The 24,571-nt window shown below is 36.1% G+C and overlaps 1 protein-coding gene across 4 annotated transcripts in view; it reads right to left on the reverse strand.

Moving 5' to 3' along the window:
* Positions 1-24,571, reverse strand: part of AGTPBP1 (ATP/GTP binding carboxypeptidase 1) — a 165,562-nt gene that overhangs the window by 20,882 nt on the left and 120,109 nt on the right. For all 4 annotated transcript variants that reach the window (XM_045469902.1, XM_045469901.1, XM_045469904.1 and 1 more), the window contains exons 18-24: positions 14,429-14,516; positions 10,433-10,577; positions 7,700-7,853; positions 6,489-6,669; positions 4,392-4,521; positions 3,048-3,179; positions 843-1,019 (exon numbers count right to left, since the gene is read on the reverse strand). In XM_045469902.1, the coding sequence (XP_045325858.1) occupies positions 843-1,019; positions 3,048-3,179; positions 4,392-4,521; positions 6,489-6,669; positions 7,700-7,853; positions 10,433-10,577; positions 14,429-14,516 (1,007 nt within the window). The remainder of the gene's footprint in view (positions 1-842; positions 1,020-3,047; positions 3,180-4,391; positions 4,522-6,488; positions 6,670-7,699; positions 7,854-10,432; positions 10,578-14,428; positions 14,517-24,571) is intronic.

The following is a 24,571-nucleotide window of genomic DNA, read 5'->3' on the forward strand; positions in this document are numbered from 1 at the left end:
GACATTACCTATAATATGTTTACATTTTTAATACTAACCATTTGAAAGATTTTTTAACTCCTTCCAAACATAAAGTTATAACCAACCATCTGTATGTGAGGTATATAAAGATCACTATTAGATTCAGTTTCCTCTTCCCCCCTTACCAAACCAAACCTAACAGAATAAAGAATAACTAGCATGACACATGAAAATCTTTCTGTGGCAAGAAAAATAAGTATTTGTAATGTTTATTAGGTTGCTGTTGATTATCTAAGCTCCAGCTGACTGCCTATTTTTTCAGTCTTTCAAATTAAAAAAGTCAACGTCACCTAATATTTTATTAGTCTTTAGTTTCAAAAGTAAACTTAAAACTCCAGTTGTTTCCAATAAAAGTCTATACCACCAGTCTTAGTAAAGAAAAAAATTTAGGGAAGGGATATGCATTTAAAAGTAACACACACACACAAAATCTAAATATAAAAAACTTCACAAGTGTAATGTGTTTATTTTCTAAATGCATAAAAACACGCTAACATCCAACAAATTAAAATGATAGAAAGTTTGTGTTAATTATGTACTACTTACACAGCTCGTTATAAATTACCAATTGGTATTTAAAATGTGTACCACAACATGCCTTCATAAAAATTATGACTGTAGATGGACTCAACCAAGATTTCATAAAAACCCAAAGCAAGCTATTTAGTACAGAGAAGTAAAAAAGAACTGCATAGGATTCAAGCTCATGACTGCAATAGCTCAGTGTAACAAATGTGCCATTTAATATAAACCATGAGAACGCTATATGAAAAGAAAGTCCTTAAATACTTTTTACTACTCAAAGTCCTGAGATGTTTTACCTTATATTTTCCCTGATCACAGCCACACAAAGTACTTTCCATGGTATAGCTTCTTTGTACGCCTATCTCCCTCCAAACCACAACACGTGCCGTGGATTCTTTAGATTTTTCCACTACAAAGCTACAGCTGCTCATGCAAAATGCTGGAGCAATATGGCTCAGTATCTTAGGCAAGGTCTGCAAAAATAAGAATGATAGAATACAATATTTCAAGAGGGCTTTTTTTAATTAAAAACATTTTTTTTTTAGTTTTTAAACATTTTCATGAAAGCACAGTGACCAGAGCAGGGCCATGTGAATCTTCTTACTTTGTCCTCTGCTATTCCAAGCATCAAAACCATTCTTTACAAATTCAGAATTTTCTGCTTTCCTGGACAAACAGTAATCAGTTGGAAAACAAAATGGGAGAAAGGATCACATTCACAGTAGTAACCAACAGGTGAACAAAAACTATGGTAAAAAATGTTACAAATTTTGAAAAAAAAATGTTTAAAAAACAAAACAACTTTAGTCATGAAAAATGGCTTACTAATTAAGAGATTTAACATTATAAATGTCAACCACCTCTAAATTAATCAATAAAGTCAAGACAATCACAATCAAAATGCCCACAACATTTTCTGCAACTTCAAATTATTCTCAGGTTCACCTGGTGTGCGTAAGTATGAAGGCAGACAGGGGAGTTCTGAAAGAAGAGAAATAATCTAACAGATATTAACCTAATTATATATGTAAGGGAAGTTAAATTGTGATACCGTGTAGGAGTAGATACATCTCTAGAAAGAAAGAGAATTCAGAATTAGAACCAAAGGCAGATGTAAAAATTAGAATTATTAGTGTGGAGGGCCACCTGGGTGGCTCATTCAGTTGAGCATCTCAACTCTTGATTTCAGCTCAGGTCATGATCTCACGGTTCCTGGGATCGAGTGCTGTGTCGGACTCTGCACTGAGCTTGCTTGGGATTCTCTCTCTCCCTCTCTCTCTCTGCCCTCCCATGCTCAAAAAAGAGAGAGAGAGAGAGAGTGAATGAATCACACACACACACACACACACACACACACACACACACACACACACACACAGCTCGAGCAGGGGAGGAGCAGAGAGAGAGGAAGGCACAGAATCCAAAGCAGGCTCCAGGCTCTGAGCTGTCAGCAGAGCTGATGCAGGGCTCAAACTCATCAACTGTGAGATCGTGACTGAGCCAAAGAATATGCTTAACCGACTGAGCCACCCAGGTGCCCCAATAAACATTTTTTTTTAATTATTATTAGTGGAGAGAAGAGTGATCACCCACTAACTGCTGGCACCACTGGAGAGCCACTGAGAAAAACAAGCTGAAGTCACTCTTTAGTAGTTCAGTTCTAACTGGATTAAGAATTTAAACTTAACAATTAGCAAGTAAAATTTCAAAAGGAAATTAAAAACAATAAACATGGAACTTTATTTTTTAAATCTTTGGATAAGATTTCTAAGCCTCAAAACCCAGAAGGCATTAAAAAAAAAAAAAAAAACCAACAAATCTGATGCAAGTTTTTAATTATCACACAATTAAAAAAATGTTTTTTCAATATATTTGTAAAAGAGTTATTTTCAAAACAATAATAATTAGATGGCCAATGTAAATGTAAGCATAGTCATTTTATTTATTTGGGAAAGGGGAAGAAGAGAGAGGACACCAAAAAAGAAAATGTGCCTTTGAATTTCTGCTCAGGGCAATGGTATGCTATCAAAATTCTTTTGGGAAAAAAACCTGGGGTGTTTTGTTTAGGTGCAAATACAGTAGGAAAGCCACTGTGCCCTTAATGGAAAGCACATAAGATGTGACGCAGTAAGATCTTCCTTCAGTCCTGGGCATACCTCAACACATACCCAGAGGTGTGGAAACATGGTACGTAACAGATGGCTTTATAAATCTGCACAGGAAGGATGTACTGTTTAATAAATGGTGCTGAGACAACTGGTTATATATGGGGACACTAAAATTAGATCCCCAACTCTCATACAAAAATAAATTCCCAATAGATTAAAATCTAAATACGAAAAGCAAAAATTTTAGACTATTTAACATGAAACAATCTGCAACAAAAAATGGCAAAATGGCAACACTTGCAGAGTCTGAGTGGCTGGGATATGTTACATTAGTTTCTGTAGTGTTATACGTGTTTGAAATTCCCAAAGTCCAGACTTATCTGTGATAATTACCCTGTATCCTACATCTTCCACGACATCACATGAAGCTGCATTATCACTGGTATGCCATACTGTCTCTTTGATGCTGCAGCCATACATAAATACATTCTTCTTTCGGGAGTGGCCATGATAATCACAATAAACCTTGAAAATATATTTTGAAAGTTAAAAACCTCCAAATTCATATATTTCCAAATAAAGCAAGTTAATAACAAGACAATAAATAGCTCTGTGTGTCTTTGCCCTTTCATTGTAACAGAGCCACCATTTAATAAGTAGAACTAATAAAAGTAATAGTATCTAGTTCTGGAAAGGATCTATGATTAATTCTAGAATGGCTAAATCCTTTCTAGGGCCTACATCAAGCCATGAGTTCCACTCTAATATACCTACTATTCACAATTTATTTGTATTTATTTTTGAGAGATAGAGTGTGAGTGGGGGAGGGATAGAGAGAGGGAGACAGAATCCAAAGCAGGCTCCAGGCTCTGAGCTGTCAGCGCAGCGCCCGATGAGGGACTCGAACTCCCGGAGTGAGAGATCTTGACCAGAGCCAAAGTCGGACGCTTAACCGACTGAGCCACCCAGGCGCCCCCTCTACTATTCACAATTTAAAAATTAATAAATTCAGTCATAGGTCAAATCTACAGCAGCAGTCATCACTGATCCAAGGGTTATTTGAAAATTTAGGTAATTTGAAAGAAAGACAATGCGCTCATGAAAAACACAATTGAGAAAAGGGTAGTATGGTTTCAATTTAATTTTTAAGAGCAGCATTTCTAAAATGAAAAATGAAGAACAGGCCTGCATGTCAATGTTCACCTTCTGCAAAGTTTTCCTATCTTTCCCAGAGGAAGATTACCTCATTCAAACAATAATATAACAGGACATTCTATGCAAAAGCTGCTGAGAACAGAAGCAGAATATATACACAGTCCAGTAGTGTTCAGCACTGTGCCCACACCTTCTCTCATGTGTATACTCGAGACTTACTCGCTTCAGAGTTCACTAGCAAACTCAGAAATAAGCTTCTACCAGTTTGAGAACTTGGAAGACACATCCTGTTACCTTACTGCTATTCAAACAGTGAAGTTCAATACCTAAAACTTAAAACCAGGAGTTACCAATATTCATAGACAAAAAAGATAAGGAAAGGGCTCAGGGGAACACTAAAAATTAAACCTGACAAAATAAGAATACAAATGCAGTGTATTAATTACACACGTAATTAATAACAGAAGAAGATATTTGTAAAAAAATCCTTTTGAAATTAACACTTAGCTTTTATAACCAGAATATACTGAGTCATTAACTAACAAAATCATTTCTGTGACTAGATAAAGTACAAATACTTACCAGTGGTAAATGCTTCACAGCGGCCAGGTATTGTAGCAGCCCCTTAGCATGGTAAATTGTAGGATGTAAATCTGGATTTGGACTTTGCCACTGTCTATTCAGATCCTCTCCACTTAAAGAACAGCGGTGACTACACGATATAAACACAAACATTAGTACTGATAAACTCTTACCTATATTTGATTTAATTTTATGATTCTATTCCAGTAAATATTTCCAGTAAATATACTAGTCACTAAATAAACACTTATGAAGTATTTGCTTCATGCAAGATCTTGTGTTACATGCATTTAACTGTGGCAAGCTTTCACATTTTTAGGTCAACATTTTCAAGCTATAGAAAAAAATTATTCTCAATTCTGGGGTCTTATTCCAGACTCTCTAAAATTTACTAATGGTCCTATTTTCCATTCTGATTTCATAATAATCATCTGTTATACTCCAACACCATGTACTTCGATTGTATTAGTTATTATGTAAAAGTACTATCTGGGCTGGGCCCTCCTAAGAAAGGTACGTGTATGAAAAGTCTACATTCTTTTTTGACTATTATTTTTATTTGAGAGAGACAGAGAGAGAGGAGGAGAGTGCCAGGGGGAAAGAGAGAGAATCCTAAGCAGGCTCCATGCTCAGTGTGGAACGTGACGTGGGGCTCGATCCCACAACCCTGGGACCATGACCTGAGCTGAACTCAAGAGTCAGACACTCAACCGACTGAGCCATCCAGGTGCCCCAAAAGTCTACATTCTTGTAAAAATTCAAATACATTTTCACTTATTTCAGGTAGTAAGTAATAAAGCAGAGCAGAAATTTAAGCAAGCTATCAGAAGGTGGTAACAGAAATGTAAACAGAATTCTAACTGGTCAATATGTTTCTGAATTAAAACTAGACATAAAATGCCATTTTAATTCCATAACGTATTACCTAAAAATAAATTATTCTGGTTTTTTCATTCAAAAACTTCCTAAAATGTGAGAAATATTCATGCTACATTTAGTGAATAAATAAAATATGGTATCCTCAGCTTTGGAGACGCTCATGACAGCAAGACCAAATTCCCATCTTTCAGAAACAGAGTTTTCTAATTCCCACGAAAATTAAAATTTTTTTTTTCAACGTTTTTATTTATTTTTGGGACAGAGAGAGACAGAGCATGAACGGGAGAGGGGCAGAGAGAGAGGGAGACACAGAATCGGAAACAGGCTCCAGGCTCTGAGCCATCAGCCCAGAGCCTGACGCGGGGCTCGAACTCACGGACCGCGAGATCACAACCTGGCTGAAGTCGGACGCTTAACCGACTGCGCCACCCAGGCGCCCCAGAATTCCCACGAAAATTAAACTGCACTAACTATAAGCCATCTCCACCTAAAAAAAAAGTTATCTTCCATTATTTCCAGTCTAAAGAATTCCTTCTGTCAAAACTACACCACCTCCTATCAGGATGAGGTCAGCAGATACAGCCAATATTCCATATCAATGGAAAGAGATCCCAAGAGATTCTAAATCTTAGATCAACTCAAGATCATGCCACTGACAAACAAAAAGGAATATAAGAAGTTATGTTAAAGACCTTATTTATGTATTCTCATATCCTGACATCGTGATTTTTCTAAAACAATTCAAGCAAGACATGAAATCATACTCTCATGGAATACAGAAATTCTCAAAATATCATACTGATACATAAAATGTATTTTCATTTAAAAATTCATCTTAGGGGCGCCTGGGTGGCGCAGTCGGTTAAGCGTCCGACTTCAGCCAGGTCACGATCTTGCGGTCCGTGAGTTCGAGCCCCGCGTCGGGCTCTGGGCTGATGGCTCAGAGCCTGGAGCCTGTTTCCGATTCTGTGTGTCTCTCTCTCTCTCTGCCCCTCCCCCGTTCATGCTCTGTCTCTCTCTGTCCCAAAAATAAATAAACGTTGAAAAAAAAAAAAAAAAAAAAAATTCATCTTAGATGAATTCCCCACCAAAAATTTCTTCGTTCTAGAAACATCACTCAATTTGTTTTCCAAATTAACCTGGATGCTATTATTTTGACAAATTTACACAGGATAGGCACATAACCTATAATATTTCCATAATGATTGCTTAACTTACTTTCCATTGATGACACCATCTGGATTTAGCATAGGGACAATTTTAAAAATATAGGATTCTCGTAAGCTCTGAGCAGTAGGGTTATTACTCATGAGATACTCCAATGTTCCTTTCATTACCCAACTTGCGTTAGTTTCTCCAGGATGGACCCGAGCAGACAAGAAAACATAAGGGCGATTTCCTAAAGTACACATAAAATTTCAAATTAAAATGAACAGCTACTAAGAGTCTGTATGATGTTTGACTTTGGGAATATAGAAATATTTCTACTCAATTGTGAGTTCTGATATAAATTCATACTAAAACTCACTGTGCACCTACTGTATCTGAGCACTACACTAGGCCCTACGGAGAAAACAGATACACAAAACCCATATATAAGCCATGTCCTAAAGGAGTTCATAATATGAACGCAACACAATAAATAGTATTTGAGTTTTATTTTCCAATGGTTAATCTAACATATAAAATTAGTTCTTTTATATAATCTTGCTTTTATAAAGAACAAGTATTGGGGAAGTTTTAAATATAAATTTATTTTTCACGAAGTCATGAGGAAAATAGGAAAATATCATTTTACCCCTGTTTTTCAGTTGCTATGGTAAGCACAGATAAATTATATCTGTTCAAAGATGAACAAAGAAAAACAGTTTCACTATGCATTTCGATACACAGGTCTACAATGTGACCACTCTGCTCACCTGCTCTGTTTTCAGGCACATCAAGCTATTTCTCTTTCCTGAAAACACCTCACCTTCTTATCAAAATTAGGGCGCTTTCTCATTTTCCTATCACAGTTGTACATCTGAGGCAATTTTAAATATACAAATGTCAGGAAAAACCAACCAGCTATTTGGTGCTAGCATCAAAGCACATGATGGGTTTCTGGTGGTTTGATTTATAAACAAAATTAGTTGTAAATTTTTTAATTAATGGTAGTATCATATGAACTCTTAAAACATTTTGTTGTATTACACAACAAAGGTAAGAACTACAGAATATTCATATCAAAAGAGACCTCAGAGATAATCTCATGCAGCTCCCTCGTTTCTGAGATGAGGAAACTGAGGCCAAGGGCTGGGCAGTAATAGGACCGAGACTAGAACCCCAGACTTCTGATGCCTGTTCTAGTCCTGTTGCCCTTACAAAACATATACGAAGCAAAGGAAAATAAGAATAATTGGCATTTTGAGTGAAGAAGACAGACTTACTGAATTGACAGATATGTTCATAATAATTAGACTCTGGCATTGCTGTTATAGTCACCAAGGGACAGGTGTTTCCAGACAGGGTTTCACATAACACATCTTTTCGAAAATAGATTTGCTGAGGATTGTGTGCTGATTCCAATTTTTGAAGATGCATCTTGATAAAAATTTAAAAGCAAAGTATACAATCACTTAAAAACTCCCTAAGATAAATAGAAATAAATGCATCCAGATCTCGACATAACTAAAAGCGAATCAGATTCCTAATCCCTTCTCTGAAACCCTCAGGGAGCCAGAGGTAGTTCAAACATCAGTTATTTGGGGCAGTTGAGAAAGGGCATAGCTACAATGCATACACCATTAATTCTGCAAACCCCCAATGGGGGTGGCCGTAGCAGCCTGTAATAAGCCCATCATTATTTCTGCAGCAAAACATGTGAGGAGTCACTCAAAGCGTAATCAATATTCTAAAGAAGCTCACATCAATTCAGGCCAGGCTGCCAAATGGGCTAGGAGACAGCTTTTGGTTTTCAAAGCCTTTTGAATTTTGAAATTATAAGTGACTGTAGACCAGCAGAATGGGGTATGTAGCACAAAAATTTTTTTAACAACTTTTCCCGATTTCAAGATTCATACAGGTACAATGTAAAATGTCTAGAAGACACAGAAAGTACAAAGAAAAAATTTTAAACATCCATAACTGCATCACCTAGATTACTACTAACAAATACCAAATGTATTTGTACTAACAAATGTACTAATGTATTTGTACTAACAAATGTAACCTGCTTTTATCACTTAGTAATTTATACACACACACATATGTTCATAATTACAAACACTGTATCAGATCATTCAACAAGTGAAATATGTGTCTTTTGAAAACACAAGTTTTAATGGTTTTAATGTATGGTTATGCCATAAATAAACTGTTCAATCCCTTTTTTTTTTTTTTTTTTTTTAAGATACTTGGTTTCTAAACTTTTGCCTATGTTCATTCACATAATCACAATTGACTATGTGCCCACTATTTCTGTGAGGGACACTGCCCGAGGATGTGTGAATGAATATACCCTACCTTTGGAAAAATACAGAGTGCTGTGAGAGCTTGTCATCAGGAGTGGGGAGCCTAGCTGAATCTCGACAGTGTGGAAAGGTCTCCTAAAAGAAGTTACATTCAAACCAAGATCCAGAGGATGAGTGAGGAGGGCAGAGGGGAGTGTGGCAGGAAGAAGGAAGGTATATGGGAAGACCATGATGTAAGAAAGAGGAAGGGCATCTTACAGGACTGACAAAAATTCATTGCAGCCAGACCGGGAAGAGTGAGAAACAGAGACTTAACACAGACTGAAGGGCCTCACAGGCCATTCTTTCACAAGGAGCAGCATATATACGCATACTGGTAATTTAGATAATGAAGTGACATATGCATAACCATTTGAAAAATGAACAGGTATATTTTTTACTGTGAATTAATACCATGGATGTTAACCTAGGATGAGGATAAACTTTAAAGAGTTATTTTAGGTCCATTTAAAGACAAATATTAAGTAATAGTGCAAACAGTATGAGGACATGACAAAAATTGTTACAAATAGTAGGGAAATGATAGAAATGAACCACAGTAAGAATCTCAGACTTCATAAAAATGGCAAAAGAAATCACTAAGAAGCTTTAAGCAGGAGATTTATGGGACCAGACCCTCCCATCACGAAGCCCTCCTGCTCCAGTGTGGGGAAAGGAGGAAAGAGGACAGAAGTGAATTCTAGAACACCAGTTAGAAGAGGCGGCAGAAGTCCAGATGAGAGACAGCAATAATGGCTGGAAAGGTTGTGGCAGCAGCACTGGCAAAAGGAGGGGAATTTAAAATATACTAAAAAGGTCACATCAGTAAAGAACAATAATATGTAACCCTGTGTGTAACAGCACTATATACTTTGATGCTGTATTATTCAGCACGGAAAGATAACTGATAACACCTTTATTGTAAGTTGTAACTTTTATTAAAACAAAGTCAGCCACACTGAGTGTTCTAAGCTTTGCTCTCTCTTCTGTTCAGTGGAGTATGTTTCTCTTCTTTTCCCCCTAATAATTTGGAAGCTTGTTTCTAATCATAGTGTTCCAATCTCTCTCTGGGTAAACCGATCATACCTCTTTGATCCATAATTATTACAAAAGACTTTCTGTACTAAGAAGAAAAAAATCTACCACAGTAACTACTCGATTAATTTTTTAGTTTTGTTTTACAACGTAAGTACTCATACATCTCAAAAGAACTCACAAAACAACCCTTACATCTTAAATTCTAAAGAATCTGGATCTAGAACTCCACACCAAACCACTAAAAGAAATTAATTCCCCACAGAAAAACTTACACATTTTTCTATTGCTAGATTTTCTATGAGATTCAATGCCTCTCATTAAACAAGTGGAAGTCTCACCTAGTTAATATGTGTAAATCATGGAATCTTAGAGAACTACAGATTTCTATAAAAAGGTGGAGAGTAAAAATCTTTTAAAATTTCCTTAGTATTTCTACTAAATAAAAATAAAGACTACATTCCCATTTTACTCCCTTTAATGTTTTCAACAAACATGGTATTATTTTCTAAAATATTCAGCACTGGATCTTTTCATTTTATTAAGATATTTAATTAAAACCCGTCTTCCCCCAATTATCTGACACATATGCATAGAGCACAATAAGAGCCATAATATAACTTAATGAGTTCTCACCTGTAAAGTTGAATATGTGTATGGATAGTGATAAGCAAAGTAGCAAACATCATCTTTATGTGGAAAATTGACAGTGAATGTAATTGTATAGTAGGATTTTCCCTTTTGCCCACCTGCAGCAACTGAACTTCTTGAGAAGTGATTTCTGCAATAGAAAAGCACAAAACCTGTTTACTTCTTCCACACAAAAGTTCTGAATCTCCTTGCTTCTTTATGAAACAGAACTTCAGGTGGGAGGAAACACACGGTTTATAAGGTTAGCTTAAATATTCTATAAAAATTAGAGTTGGTACTACTGAATCAGATAAATGCTATCAGCCAACATCAGTTTTCACTTCTGAATTTACTATCAAATGGAGCTGAGACTCCTCATCAATGAAAAGCTTAGAACCTAATTCCTTGTTACCATACACATTACCGGATCTTGGCCAATTATCATCAATGGTTACTACCACATTAGACGGAAGGTTAATGACAATCTTTAAAGCAGATGGATCAGGGGACAATACCTAAATTCACTATCAATCTCAAGGCTAAAAAAAAAAAAAAAAAAGAACCAGACATGATATGTTTCCAGACGTAAGGCAATAGGAATTCACAGCACCATCTATGAAGTATTCTTGCCAAAATCAAACCTGAAGTTGATCAAGCTTCTAAATCTAACTACTAGTTTATAGGCAATCAGTGAGATAGAAGAATTCATTATCACCACAAGCATGCAATCAGCAAAACCCCACATGTGGAAACTCTGGCATGACAGATGACCCAGTTTCTCCAACAAATAAAGGAGAAATAACAGGAAAAAAAGGGGGGGGGACCTAATGTTGAAACAAACAAACAAACCTGTTGAAACTCTAAAACAACACTTATGAGACAATTGGGGAAGTCTGAACAATGACTGGGTATTTTATTGTATTAGAGAATATTCTTAAGTGTGATAAAAGCATTATGGTTAGACTGTCTTTAAAAAATCTCTAAGAGGGGCGCCTGGGTGGCGCAGTCGGTTAAGCGTCCGACTTCAGCCAGGTCACGATCTCGCGGTCAGTGAGTTCGAGCCCCGCATCAGGCTCTGGGCTGATGGCTCGGAGCCTGGAGCCTGTTTCCGATTCTGTGTCTCCCTCTCTCTCTGCCCCTCCCCGGTTCATGCTCTGTCTCTCTCTGTCCCAAAAATAAATAAACGTTGAAAAAAAAAAAAAATTTAAAAAAAAAAAAAAAAAATCTCTAAGAGATATGGGGTGCCTGGATGGCTCAGTTGGTTAAGCATCTGACCTCAGCTCAGGTCATGATCTCGCTGTTCCTGACTTTGAGCCCTACATCAGGCCCTCTGCTGTCAGCTCAGAGCCCGCTTGGATCCCCTCCCCTCTCTCTGCCCTTCCCCTACTTGCACTCACGTGCTCTCTCTCAAAAATAACAAAAAATTAGGGGCGCCTGGGTGGCGCAGTCGGTTAAGCGTCCGACTTCAGCCAGGTCACGATCTCGCGGTCCGGGAGTTCGAGCCCCGCGTCAGGCTCTGGGCTGATGGCTCAGAGCCTGGAGCCTGTTTCCGATTCTGTGTCTCCCTCTCTCGCTGCCCCTCCCCCGTTCATGCTCTGTCTCTCTCTGTCCCCAAAATGAATAAACGTTGAAAAAAAAAAAATTAAAAAAAAAAAAACAAAAAATTTAAAAAAAAATCTCTAGGGGCACATGGGTGGTTCAGTCAGATTTAGCATATGACTGTGGCTCAAGTACTTATCTCGTGGTTCATAAGTTCGAGCCCCACACTGGGCTCTGTGCTGACAGCTCAGAGCCTGGAGCCTGCTTTAGATTCTGTGTCTCCCTCTCTCTCTGCCCCTCTCCCACTCACTCTTTGAAGTATTTATGGATAAAGATGATATCTGGAAATGCTTTTAAAAATTCAGTGTGGGGTGCCTGGGTGGCTCACTCAATTGAGCAGCTGACTCTTGATTTTGGCTCAGGTCACGATCTCACAGTTTTTGAGACAGAGCCCCACATCAGGCTCTGCAATGAGCATGGAGCCTGCTTAAGATTCTCGCTCTCTCTGTCCCTCTCCCCAGCTTACGCTCCCTCTAAAATTAAAAAAAAAAAAATCTTTATTAAAAAAAATTCAGTGTGGAGGTAGGAGTGAAAGTATTCCTAAAGCAAAGCTAAACATGTATTGGTAACGGTTGAAACTGGGTGATGAATACATTATCCTATTGCTTACTCTTACAAATGTTTGAAGATTTCCATAATAAAAAGTTTTTAAAACTACACATTACTTTCCAGACTTTAAGTATCACTGACATTTGATGGCCTAAAGATTGTCTATCAACCAACCTAATCTCTAAAATTTCAGATCATCTTCTATTATTTAAGTCATGAACTGAAGAAAATCCATGACCAACAACTAGATTTACTTGCACACACATAAACATGAACGGTATTTTCAAACCAGTATAGTCTTCATTCACTTAGCCACTATATCTTGAATACTCAATGACAAGGTGCTGTGGGCTGACAAAAACACAAAAACAAGTTCCAGGGCTAGTCCTGGCCGACTCTTTTCCCCCAAAAGTTTAACATCTAATCAGAGAGGTATCGATAACACCACATTAGAGCTACATATAAGTTACATTCTCTTATATACTGATGGAAGTCCTTTTACTCTCATTTTGCAAATGAAACAAACAAGCATCCAAGGACTTAGCTCACGTGAAAAGTTAAGACACGTGCAAAAATAGGTCTTATCTTCACTATCTGGATTTCAGGCTTCAGGAAAGCAAGTAGTGCTTGCTGCACAGAAAACAGTTAATAGGCATCTGTTGAATTGACCTGAATTCCAGTTCCAGATCTGGAAGTAGCCAAAAGAAAAAACAAAAACGAAACAAATGAAAATCCTCGCCACCCCCTTACACAGAACAGAACCACCACCTGTCATGTTACAACCATTCACTTGATAATGTGGAAAAGAAAAACATTCATTGATTATTTCTATTCCAACTTTATGAGAAAGAGATAAGTAAGAGTATTTTTATGTTAGCCTAGCAGTAAAAGAAATATGAAATTTATACAAGTACAGATGAAATGCATATAATCTTATATTTCTATCCCTCATTTACTATTGATTTTGCTAATACAAGTAAGGGGGAAATCCTACTGAGATGAATTCCAAGGAACACTGTCTTTCTCAGAAAGTAATAGCACTTAAGATGCAGGTTTTTCTAAAACCTAGAGTCAGAAATCTTCTGATTTCTGAAGGAATATTAGTGCTACTTAAACCCAAGATAAAAATTCAAAATCCACTAAACAAAAATGTCAGGATTAAGATTAATAACAGAGAAAACACAGGGAGGTCAAATGAATTAGTGGAGGAAGTTATCTAGAAATATATTACATGCAGAAACAGTAAAAATGAGAAGCAAAGTATATGATAATCCCAGATTACTTAGATGTGAAGTTGCAGAATAATCCAATCATTCCACTGAAGCAGTAAAGTGATTTCGAGCACTGATTTCTAACTTGATTAAGTAGATGACCTATTTGAGGTCAAATTGAACTGTATAAATTGACGTAAGGTAACTATGGAATATACCTCCAGGTAAAATATTCTGGAAATTAAGATGAGGTAAATATTTGTATGCAGAAAAGAATTATACTTAATATCATCAGAACAACAAAAAGCCACTGCAAATTATTTCCTAGAATTCCTAATTTCCGTTTATTCAATGAAGTTTACATGGCTTAAAAGCTAAGAAAGTTGAGGACACATAGCTATCTAACTGGTGGAGACAAGATTTGGATTAGGTCTGTCTGTCTATAGGACAGGTTTTATTTCTACTAAATTTACCACCTCAATGAATCTCAAATTTTAAAGGGCTCTGTTAGAGATAACAGTAAAGTGTATCACCACAGTTCAAATAATGCAATAATGACTCTAGTTTCTAATCTTTAAACTGAAACAGAATGAAGTTAAGATCCCCTTCTGTCAGCTGATGTCAATATCCTTAGAATACTTACTTGTAATAACAAATGTCAGTTCCCACACGAATCCACCATGGTCTGGCATTTAATGCTTCCTGAACCGAATACATGAGTGGTTGCATACCTTTGACAGAGAGATTTAAAAAAAAAAAAGAAGAAGAAAAAGAAACAAAGAAAGAAAAAAAAAATTCTTCTCAGAGCTTCTGAGTTAAAAATTAATCATTCCATTATAGAAAGCACCAAATGTTCAGGAAAGCTAAAAGAAAATACATTTCAGTTTTTAGTATATATAAAAAAATATGAGATATTTCTTTACAATCTCCTAAATCAATCAATGATATGCTTTTAATCCGAATTTACCTAAAATCAGATTTCAACTTTAGTGAGAAATCATTAAGCTTTTTTCTATTACCTTTTCTATATTAGATTAAAAATGGTAAGTAAAATGTATTCCTTGGAACAAGTCAAAGAGTCAAAAGTATATGAAGAAACAGTATTTGATCATACTTCTAACTCTCCAGGGATCCCCGTCTACACTGAGGTTAAGGGAGAAAATGCCACCAACATGTTAAGATTGTTTTCTTCTTCAAACTTCTCCACACAAATATGTGCTTATAGGAAGGAAAATGTAAAGGGACTATTAGCAAAAATAGGATTAAATATATAGCATATTTTCTTGGGTAGTTTCAGAAATATATTCTACATATAAACTTTAATATTATCCAATTTCATAAAATCGTGCACTAGGCTTCTAACTAGAACTAATGAAATTCATATGTTAAGTTTAGAAATGTTGACAAATTTTACTGAGATCTGATTTGACTTTCCTTATATTCTAACTTAAAGATAGAACCATTTTTTTTTCATTTTCCTGCTACAGAACCATTTTGTTAAATTTAGCTCTGAGTATTTTAATTAGTGTTTCATAGTCTCTTGGGTTTTGTACATATGTAAATCATATAATTTGTAACTTAAAGTATTTGGCCTCTTTTAGTATTTGTATCAGTCACTTCATTTTCTACTTTTACTGTATTAGAAAAATGATACAACCTTACAAGTGATTCTGCATATAGAAGAGCACAACTGTCTTGTTCCTAATTTTAATCAAAATGTTTTACCACTCGATACAATATTTGCCAATTTTTTTTTTGCATATCAACTGTATCATGTTTAATAAAAAGAGGTAACATTGAATAATCTCTATGTGCTAGACACTGCTCTAAGCATTTTTACATGTGTTAACTCATTAAATACTCACAACAACCCTCTGTGGCAGGTGCTATGATTACTCCCATAAGTGGAGTAGTTTCTTTCATAATTCTTATTACACTTGTTTTAATTTATTTTATCAAATGCCTTTTCAGCATCCACTAGTAGACTCACATGGCTTTTCTCCTTTAATCTGTTGACAGAATAAATTATGTTGATAGGTTTCCTATGGCTATCTTTGCACTGCAAGAAAATGCTATTCTTTTACTAGTATATAATTGTATTAGCTAAAATCTTATTTAGAATTTTTGTATCTAGGGGTGCCTGGGTGGCTCAGGCAGTTAAGTGTCCGACTTTGGCTCAGGCATGATCTCAGTGTTCATGGGTTCAAGCCCCACTTCGAGTTCTATGCCCGCATCTCAGAACCTGAAGCCTGGTTCGGATTCTGTGGCTCTCTTTTTCTCTGCCCTCCCATGCTCACACGCTGTCTCTCTCAAAAATAAATAAACATTTAAAAAAAATAGAATTTGTGTATCTAAAAACTGGTCTTTTTAAAAATTACCTTTACGAAGTATCAGTATAAGACTACACTAGCTTCAGAAAAATATACTGAGAAGCTATCCATTATTGATTGGAATAAACAGCAGTACAATCTATTCTTTAAAAGGTAAATATAATTCAGCTGAAATGCCATCTCGATAAGGTGACAAATACTTTTTAAATTTCCTTTTAAAAAGTTATAGTCTGTTCAGATTCTCTACTTTTTTTAAAGTTTATTTTGAGAGACAGTGCACAAGAGTGCAAGCAGGAAAGGGGCAGAGAAAGAAGGAGAGACAGGATCCCAAGCAGGCTCCACACTCTTATCCCAGGAACCTTGAGATATGACCTGAGCTGAAATCAAAAAGTCAGACACTTAACCGACTGAGCCACCCAGATAACCCCAGAATCTCTACTTATTCCTCAATTCTGGCATATTTTATTTTATTTCTATCATTATTTTCAGCATTTAAAAAAATTCATTCTTTTCCTTTTGGTTTATTTTCTTGTTTTTCTACGATCTTGAGTACTTAGTTCACTTACTTTCAGTCTTTTTTATTATAAATAATGCAAGTTATTAAATGCTTTCCCGCCAGCTCCCAGCTTAGCTATGTCACGTAAGTCTGTAAAGTGTCCTCTTTTGAAGGACTTTCTACATCAGAGTTGTTCAATTGAACTTCCTACCAGAACGGAAATGTTCTGTACCTGCAACATCCAAGTTGGCAGCAGCCTGCCACACATGGCTAGTAAGGGCAGGAGATGAGCCCAGTACCACCAAAAAGCAGAATTTTTAATTTTAAATTAACTTAGCCACATGTGTGTGCTAGTCACTACCATACTGGACAGCATGGTTCTACAGGATTTGTAACACCAATTTTAAATTTCAGAGGTTTTTTTTGTTTTTTTAAGGAAGAACTTTACATCTCCAAGTACCCATTTTTTGTTCAACATTTTGTTGATTTCCATTAGTATTTTAAATCACAATGAAATCTGTAAAATCTCTGAGCTTTTCAGTCACCCATAAGTTTTGTCTGTAACAAAAAAAGTTAAAAATTTTTAAATGTTACATGAACATAAGGAAGATACCTTCTTGTGCTCCGTCTATAAAGCAGACCTTTTAAGGTGAAAAACAACAGTACTTCCATCCAGATTCCGTAAATATAGCTCGTTGCACAGCCAAAGTGCATTACCCACACACTCCCAAATAAAGTATTTCCAGGGTCTAGTTCAAATGGATTCTTTCATACACTTCATCAAAGACTCCAACTCATGTGACATTCTATGTCACTCACATTTGTGACTTTTTTGCAGTTCTTCTGTTTAATCCTTCCGTTGGAGAAGATACACAGGCCTTCTGCCCCATGTCGCTAACATGTCTCAGTTTCATAATCATACTATGTCACACTATTTCTTGAAACCCATTTCAATTTTTTTAAGGCATAAGTCCAGGATCCCACCAACTTCCAGTTCTAACATGGATGAGATGCTTTCCCGAAATGCTCCTCAACTTTCCTCCTTTTAACACTGGAATCCCAGATTAGCTCCACCATTTCTCCCACTTCCCATCTTACATCTCACTCTGTTGGCTGCAACACATCTTCGAATATGTTCTCAAACTGGAATCCCAATGAATCCCAAAATCAAGCTTGTTGACTACATTATTCAAATTTTCTGTATTGTTATTTGTGTTTTGTCTTCTTGATATGTTAAATTCTGAAAGGGGTATTTTAAATTCTCACAACGATTGTCTTCTAATTAAGTTGTATTTCTTGGAGCTTTTGTTCAATCTCTACAAATGCTCTATGGTTATGGTCGTTGCTGTGCTGTATAAAGGTTTGTGTTCTGCACAGCAAAAGAAATCACCAACAAAATGAAAATGCAACCTACTAAGTGGAAGAAAACACGTGCAAATCATGTATTTGATAAGCAGTTAATATCTAAAATATCTAAAGAACTCCTACAACTCAATAGAAAAAATAACAATCTGATTAAAAAATGGACAGCCATTAAATAGAAGGAAATCTTGCCATCTGCAATAACATGGATGGACCTTGAGGGCATCATGCTAAGTGAACTAAGTCAGACAAAGACAAATACCAAAATACCATATGATCTCACATGTAGAACCTAAAAAAAAAAAAAAAAAAAAAAAAATCTCATAGAAACAGAGAACAGATTGGTAAGGCAAGAATAAAAGATAAAAGTGGGGGTGGGCAAAATGGGTGAAAGTGGTCAAAAGGTAAAAACTGCCAGTTATAAAATAAGTAAGTCCTGGGGATGTAATGTACAGCATAGGGACTATAGTTAATATATAAACACTATATTTCATACCTGAAAGTTGCTAAGACAGTAGCTCTTAAACGTTCTCATCTCAAGAAAAACAAATTTATAACTATGTGGCAATAGATGTTAACTAAACTTCTCAAAGGGATCATTTCACAATATATACCAATATTGAAGCATTAGGTTATACATCTGAAATTAATAGGTTATATGTTAATTATACCTCAATTTAAAAAATGTTTGTGATTATTCTACATCTTCAAGAACTGCAACTTATAAATACACAGTATCTATTTAGTGCTTTTGATCCTGATTTTTTCTTTGTCTGGATGGGAATGTAAATTGGTGACACCTTTACAGACAACAGGCATGAAGACCCTTCAAAAATTAAAAATGTAAATACCATATGACCTGGCAATTCCACTTCTGGCATTAATATTACCACTTTTGCTATATTTTATTTGCATTTTCCTAGTTTATCTCTGCCCAATCATTCATTTTCAACTTTTCTTTGTCATTTAATTAATACCCTCCTCACCCCCACCACTGTGTAACTTTTTTAGGACATTTCAACTCATAATTAGTGATGACAGACATACATTTCATGTCATTCCTTCCATCTTATTTTCTTTCTACTATTTCATGGGTTTTCTTCTTCTTCTTCTTTGCTTTCTTATTATTACTGGCTTGGTTGATTTCTCCACATTTTTTTCTCCATTATTGGAAGCTTTCTGTTGTACTCTTCAATTCACTTCCCATCCTCATCATTATGATTAATTGGTATTTCTCTGATACTGTATCAATAACTAAGCAATCCCATCAAGATAAGTTAACCTTCACGTCTCCCATATCACCCCCTTTAGAACATCTTTACTTTTGACAGATTTTATAAATTGCAAGACTTCTACCTTGAGATCTTTTTCCTTATTTATTTTTCTCACAGAGGGTTCAGGGAGAATATAATTCTGAATTCTACATACACAAAGTGTATGGCAGTGACAAACTAATGACACACTTCGCAAAAGACATTTGGCTGTCCTCTAGCTTCCTGTGCCACCAATGAGAAGTCCAACACTAATCCACCTTTCTCACGTGCAGAACAACACAGTGATTAAGAGCATGCAGTCTGCAACCAGACTACCTGGATTTGAATTCCAACTTCACCACCTACCAGATGCGTGATCCTGGGCAGATTATTAAAGCACTGATGCCCTCTTTTTCTCTTCTGTAAAATGGATTCTGTTGTATGGATTAAGAGTACCACATGTGTTAGCACTTAGAACAAGGCCCAGCACACGGTAAATACTCAATAAACATTAGCTGCTGTAATATTATCATTATTTATGTAACCAGTTCTTTTAAAGTGGAAGTATGTTAAGATTTTCTCTTTATATTTGAAACTCAAGTATTTCACTGGTACATACAACAGATTCCTATCTTCTTTATTTCTTCCTTGGAATCACTGAGCCATTTTAATCTGAAACTTCAAACTCCCCCAGGGGCTCCTAGGTGGCTCAGTGGGTTAGCGTCAGACTGTTGATTTTGGTTCAGGTCAAGATCCAAGGTCATGGGATCTATGCGTGGAACATGCTTAAGATTCTCTCTCTCAGAGCACCTGGGTGGCTCGGTTAAGTGTCCAACTCTTGATTTCGGCTCAGGTCATGATCTCCAGATTCAATTCCCATATGGGGCTCTGTACTGACAACGCAGAGCCCGCTTGGGATTCTGTCTCCTGTCTCCTTCTCTCTCTGCCCTTCCCCCACTAGCGCTCACTCATGCGTGCTCTATCTCTCAAAATAAAAATAATGCCTCTATCTCCTCTGTCCCTCTCCCCAGCTCACCCTCTCTTTCTAAAAAGAAAAAAAAAGCGGGGGGCGGGGGGGAAGAAACTTCAAACTCCTCCAGACACACAAAACTCATAATAATGGTTGACTACAGTAAGGTTCCAGCTGAAGTCAAGGGCACATTAGATTTATTGAAGTGTTCTAATTTTATAAAAGACAATGTATTCTATTACTTTTTAAATGATAGTTAATTATGATCACAATGGAAGAGTGACATTTTAAAATTCCAACTATCATAAAAACCATTTGAACCAAAGAGGTTGTCCTACTAAGAATCAATCAAATGAGGTAACTCAGACTGAATATACCACAATCTACTCGACCTGACATTTTGGCTATATCTGAGTAATTGATATGGTCATTAGCCAAAGGATAAACCTTTATATACATAAAAAATATGCCAAGAACTGTCAATCTTGTCACTTGAATACAGGCCATGAAAATATTAAATTGCCATGGTGAAGGCAAAATCCAATGGCAGTGGCTTCTAACAATATCTAAGTAAAAGCCAAAGTCATATTGAGTAGATGCTAAATGACAAGTACAGATACAAACAAAGACAAGGTGTTTTAGTCCCTATTCATCAAATGTATGATGAACCACATATTCATGAAATTTTCAAGTTGAAGCTAATACCCTCATTTAACAAGGAAGGGGGACAAAAAAAAGTTTAAAATGGAACTTGAATAACCTACAGCCACCTATCACAAGTTGCATACGTTATCTGGACTGAGTGATTCTATGGACAAAAAAATGCATGCTTATCATATGGCTAGTACAACAATAGAGATTTATACTAAAAATAGGAAGATCAGATTATTGGTCTAGGAGATAATGGTAGCCACTTGAGTCTGCATCCCTACACACATCCTTACCACCAAAAAGTAAATAAATAAATTCAACAAGCAGCACAAATAAAACCCAGGCTTTCATCATTACTAGAAGACAGAATATAAAAACTTTAAATCACCTGTTAAAAATGGGCAAAGATACACCAGGCAAATGGAAACAAAGTAGGAGTTGAAATCCTGAGATCAAAGTAGATTTCAGGCCAAAAAATAATAAATGAGACAAAGAAGGAACTTTATAAAGTGATCATTCACAGTAAAATATAATAATAACCAATATCTATGTACCAGATAAGACCAATCTCCTAAGTAAAGCAGAAATTACAGAATACAGAAGACAGAAACATACTATCGATAGTAGACTAACACATCACTCTAGGTACACCACAAACCAAATGAACAAAAATGAAGAAATGTATACAGAAGATCTAAAGAACATAATAAGGCAAATCTTAAATACGGAACACTGTATCCTTATATATACACAGAATATATATACCTTCTTTTAAGAGCACGTGAGATAGTCACAAAAAATGATCACATATTAGATCAAAAGGAAATGTCAGAAGTTCCATAAAAGAGAAATACTAACCAACAAAACTGTCTAACCACCATGTAATAAAACTAGAAACTAAAAATAAAATTAACACTTGGGGCACCTGGATGGCTTAGTCAGTCAAGCATCTGATTTTTGATACAGGCTCAAGTCATGGTCTCACTGTTGTGAAATCAAGCCCCGAGTCGGGCTCCACACTCGAGCCTGCTGGGGATTCTTTGTCCCTCTCACTCTGTCCCTCCCCCATTCACATGTGGGCACTCTCTCTCTCTCTCAAAATAAATGAATAAACATTAAAAAATAATACTAATAAAACAAAATGAACACAAACAGGGAGGACACACATGCGGGGGGGGGGGGGGGGGGGGGTAGGAAGAAAGGCTGAATGAAGTGAGGAGGACATCTGCCCAAAAAGGCAGCAGAAAGATTGTAACATACACTGGAATTGATCAGGATTAAATATATTAAGGATAAGGGAAGTTCACATTCTCCACGTTGAAGGACGTTGTAAATATAGGTTAAAAAAAAAAACACACAGAATAAAGCCTGTGGAATTGAAGGTATCAGTGTGACCTCATAGAGACTGTGTGGGGGTGTATACACATAACACATACACACAAACATAAACATATATATACATATAGAGAAACCACTACAAACGAAAATTTCTATATAAGTACTTATACACACATACAGTCCTCAGCTCTGTCTACTAAGAGGTCCAATAACAATGTATACACTATGCACACAGACCTTGGTTTTTAAGTACCATTCACCACTAAAACAAGCCGGGGCTCTTCCAAGAAATGATTGATACCAGGCTGGGGCAAGAAAAGGCAAGATGCGCCTTGGATATGTATGCCGAAAAAGCAAGGATGCCCATACAGAATGATAGGGATGTGTCAAAAGGACACCAAAGCCAGTATGAAAAAGGATCCCACTGGCCAAATATTGGGCAATTTGAGCATAAAAATAAATAATGACAAAAACAAATTACAACCTACTAAGTAAAACAGGAACCCAATCTGGATTTATATTAACATAGTAAAATCTGATGAGGAAAAGATATTTACATAGTTTCAAAGTACTTCCACCTAAAATACTTTATTAACTATAAAGAGAAAAAGGGTAACTTTATAGTGGAAAGGCTAGCAGACTCCAACTTAATCAAGTGATAAAATTATTATTATCAGTAATGGGACAAACAAAATCTGGGATGTCACCAGAGTACATCACTTCTATAATATTCCTGCCAAAGATACCTAACTTGAATGGAGTCACGAGGAACAAGAGACAACTCCAAGTCAAGAACTACTCTACAGAATAGGAGTTCTGTAATTTTCAAAAGTGTCAGGTCATATATGTTAAGGCCTGTAAAACTGTTCTTGACTTAAAGAGTGTAGAACTTGACAACTAAATACACATGGTTTGAGCAGAATTCTCTTGCTATTATAAGGATATTATTGAGAAAATGGGTGAAACTCAAATGAAGAGTCTATGGATTAGACAGGATTCACAAATCAATTATTTCCTGACGTTGGTGGTTATATATATATTTAAAAAATGCCACTGTTTATAGAAAATATACTAAAAGTATTCTAGGGTGATGAGGTATCATTTCAGATCCTCAACATCTGGAGTCAGGGTGTAACTTTTCCGTGAATTTGAAATTATTTCAAAATAAAATATTTAGAAATAGTTGATCTTATATTAAACTAGAATCTTCTTGACATATATTTTGTGCATGTTCATCTTATGTTCCTAATGGGATCTTCATAGTTCATCCATCCATTGCCTCATTCATTTAACAAATGTTTACTAAACATCTGTTAAACGCCATAGTGTAAACATGGCAGTCAGCAACAGTGACACTGTCCCTGATCAGATGGAATGTATAAACAAGGGGGAGGGGGCAGGAAAGAGATTAATAAGCTACACTTATAAACAACATAAAACTGTTATGAGCACTCCAAAGGGAAAAATTACAAGGAACATTTATCCAGGAGATTCATCCAGCCTGAGGAGTCAGGGAAGACTTCCTTAGTCAAGAGATAGCTCAGCTCAACTTCCAAGTATGGAATTAACTAACGAGGGCAAGGTGGGAATGCTACAGACTAGACTCTAAAATTCTATTCTGCTGCCTGATTCCACACATGTTCAATTTATGTAAGGAGGTGGTTAAAAATCTTCATGTACCTGGGAGACATGGCTAAGGGGAGGGAGCAGGGAGAAGGAAGGGTTAGGGGGTAGGATGAGAAAAAGAGTGCAGAAGTGCCAGGGAGGGAGCTTGCCAAGGAAAGTCCCAAGTTACTAAAATGCAAGACTGCCATCTAGTGGTAATTTGAGCAAACCCCTTTCAAGTAATGGGGGGGTGTGTGGAGAGAGAAATGGATTACAACAGATGTGACATTATTATACAGTGATATAAATTCTCAAATAAAATTCACAAATAAGATCATTCACTTGTGAGAAAACGAACAGAATCACTTAAAATATCCCCAGGAAAAGGGCAATTTAAGAAACAAAAACAATAGTAATTCTGCCCCTTTTGGGGGCACTGTCAAAGAATAAGCCATCTTTGGACATATTTGCTTAGAACCCAACACTAAAATCCCAAACCAATCAAAAAAAAAAAGATGTCCCAATCAAAAAAAAGAAAAGAAATAAAATTAATTAAAACTAATATTACTTCTGAATTTCAGTCATGGATGGCAATTAAACAAATCCTTTCAGCTGAACAAGATTCTACTGCAAATATTTTGTCATCAGTACCATCCCTGAAGTGAATTCAAAATTCAACCCAATGACAACATCAACTACATAGCTAGTTGCAATTTTTTAAACTGCTGAATTCCAGCTTACTAAAATATTAGTCCCTTCTTTCTACTGATGTTAAGACAAA

The sequence above is a fragment of the Leopardus geoffroyi genome, chromosome D4 (genome assembly GCF_018350155.1).
Source record: "Leopardus geoffroyi isolate Oge1 chromosome D4, O.geoffroyi_Oge1_pat1.0, whole genome shotgun sequence".
Taxonomy (NCBI): Eukaryota; Metazoa; Chordata; class Mammalia; order Carnivora; family Felidae; genus Leopardus; species Leopardus geoffroyi.